This window comes from Lepidothrix coronata, unplaced genomic scaffold (genome assembly GCF_001604755.1).
Source record: "Lepidothrix coronata isolate B3197 unplaced genomic scaffold, Lepidothrix_coronata-1.0 Scaffold2569, whole genome shotgun sequence".
NCBI lineage: Eukaryota > Metazoa > Chordata > Aves > Passeriformes > Pipridae > Lepidothrix > Lepidothrix coronata.
In genome coordinates, this window is record NW_016692749.1 from 1 (window position 1) to 2,334 (window position 2,334).

The window sequence follows — 2,334 nt, forward strand, 5'->3', positions numbered from 1 at the left end:
GAGGAGGAGGAGGTGGTGCTGCCGGACGTGTCGCAGAGCATCAGCCGCATCTCGGAGACCTTGGCCGGCATCTACGACGACAACTCGCTGAGCCAGGACTGCGAGAGGGACCCCGAGCCCCCCAAGACGCCCCCCAACCCGCCCGGCGCCGACTCCACCCTCCCCGAGGACGAGGAGGACGAGGAGGACGACGAGGACGACGAGGAGGAGGAGGATGACGAGGAGGAGGAGGAGGAGGAGCGGGAGGAAGGCCCGGCGGCCGCCCCGGAGCCGCGGCGCCGCGTCTTCGTGGTGGGCCTGGGGCCCGCCGAGAGCGAGGCCCGCGCCAAGTTCGAGGGCAAGCTGTCGCTGGAGGTGGTGACCCCCGGCAACCCCAAAGCCCCCCCGGGCCAGGGGGTGCCCTCGGCCCCCCAACCCCGCGGCGGCGGCGCCGGGACGGCCCCCAAAGCGCCGGGGCGGCACCGCGGGCGCCGCGACTGGGCCGCGCCGGGCGACTCGGAGGTGGAGGAGGGCGAGATCGTGCCGGCCGAGGAGGAGCGGCCCTTCAGCCCCCTGCGCCTCTTCCGGGCCTCGGCCAACGCCGCCGGGGCCACCGGCGGCTCCGGCAGCAACGCCCGCCCGGGGAGACCCCCGGAGCCGTCGCGGCCGCCCCGGCTGCCCGAGGGCGGCGACGACTTCCTGTCCCTGCACGCCGACTCCGACGAGGAGGCCGATTTCGGCGCCGAGGCCCAACCCGACCCGCGCTGGAAGGGCGGCCCCGGCGGCGGCTCCGGCGGCGGCTCCGGCTCCGGCTCCGACCTGCGGCGCAAGATCCTGAGCCAGCGCCGGCTCCGGGCGCCGCCGTCGCCGCCGCCGCCGCCGCCGCGCTCGCCCTCGGCCGCCTCCCGCAAGAAATCCAAGCGCTCCCGCGAGCGCGGCTCCGGCGGCTCCTCCCCGTCGTGGGGGGCGGCCAAAAAACCCCCCCGGGGCGACCCCGAGCCTTCCTCCGCCGCCGCCTCCTCCTCCTCGAAGTCGAAGGAGCGGCACCGGCGCCGCCGCGGCTCCCGCTCCCGCTCCCGCCGGCGCTCGTGGTCGTCGCGGCGCTCGCGCTCGCGGGGCGGGGGGGAGAAGCGGCGGCGGCGGCGGCGCTCGGGCAGCTCCGGGGGCCGCTCGCGGGGCGGCCGCAAGGACAAGGACAAGCGCCGGGGCGACAAGAAGAAGAAGAAGCAGCAGCAGCAGCAGCGGCAGCGGCGGCACCGCTCGCGCTCCCGGGAGCGCCGGGCCTCGCGCCGCGACGCCGAGGCCAAGGGCGAGAAGGACGGGGTGTCCTCGGTCACAAGAGGAGGAGGAGGAGGAGGAGGAAGCCACCGGCGGGAGCCGCGGGCCGTGGTGCCGCCGTCGGTGCAGGAGCTCAGCGACTCGGCCCTGTTTGCCATCAAGAGGACCATCACGGTGAGCCGGCGCGCCGCCGGCAGCCCCGAGCCCAAGCGGGAGGTGCTCTACGACTCCGAGGGGCTCAGCTTCGAGGGCTTCTCCGACCGCGAGCCCGCCGAGCTCCCCCCGGCGCCGCCGGCGCCGCCGCGCCGGGGAGGGGACAAGAGGGGGGACAAGGAGCGCAAGAGGGGCCGCCCCGACGAGCGGGCGGCGTCGGCCACCAGGGACAAGCACAAGAAGAAGTTCAAGGAGGAGCCGCCGGCGCCGCCGGAGGGAGGGAAGGCCAAGGAGAAGCCGCGGGAAAAGGGCGGCGCCCGCAAGGCCAAAGCCAAGGAGGCGACGCCGGCGGCGGCACCGGCGACGCCGGGAGCGCCTAAAGCGGCCACGGCCACGAGCAGGAAGGTGAAGCTGCAGTCCAAGGTGTCCGTGCTCATCCGGGAGGGCGTCAGCTCCACCACCGCCCCGGGGAAGGAGCCGGGCACCGGCACCGGAATCGGCGTCAAGTTCGCCCGCGACGCCGAGAGCCGGGCACCCTTCCTCAAATCCGGGGGGCTCCTCAAGGCCGGGGGGCTCCTCAAGGCCGGGGGGCTCCTCAAAGCCGGGGTGGGGGCCCCCAAACCCGACGGAGACGCCGCCGTCGCCGCCAAACCCCCCCGCAAGGCCAAGCCCGCCAAGGGCAAGGGCGGCAGCGCCAAGAAGGCGAAGGGCGCCAAGGCCGCCAAGGGCGAGGGGCGCAAGAAGAGGAAGGCCAAGGGGGGCGCGGGGGGCGCCGGGGGGGCCCCCAAGGGCGCCCTGAAGAAGTCCAAGGCCGACAGTTGCAGCGCCGGCGCCGCCCTGACCCCCCCCCCGGCGCCGGCCCGGCCCCCCCGGCCCGAGGAGGCCGAGGAGGAGGAGGAGGAGGAGGAGGAGGAGCCCCCCTGG

The 2,334-nt window shown here is 76.5% G+C and overlaps 1 protein-coding gene across 1 annotated transcript; it reads left to right on the forward strand.

Moving 5' to 3' along the window:
- Window positions 1–44: 44 nt before the first annotated feature.
- LOC108491909 (splicing factor, arginine/serine-rich 19-like) lies at window positions 45–2,324 on the forward strand (the record flags this gene model as incomplete). Its single annotated transcript, XM_017803703.1, has 2 exons — window positions 45–582; window positions 637–2,324. Coding segments are annotated over 2 exons (2,226 nt in total), but the record flags the coding sequence as incomplete, so codon positions are not given.
- Window positions 2,325–2,334: the final 10 nt, after the last annotated feature.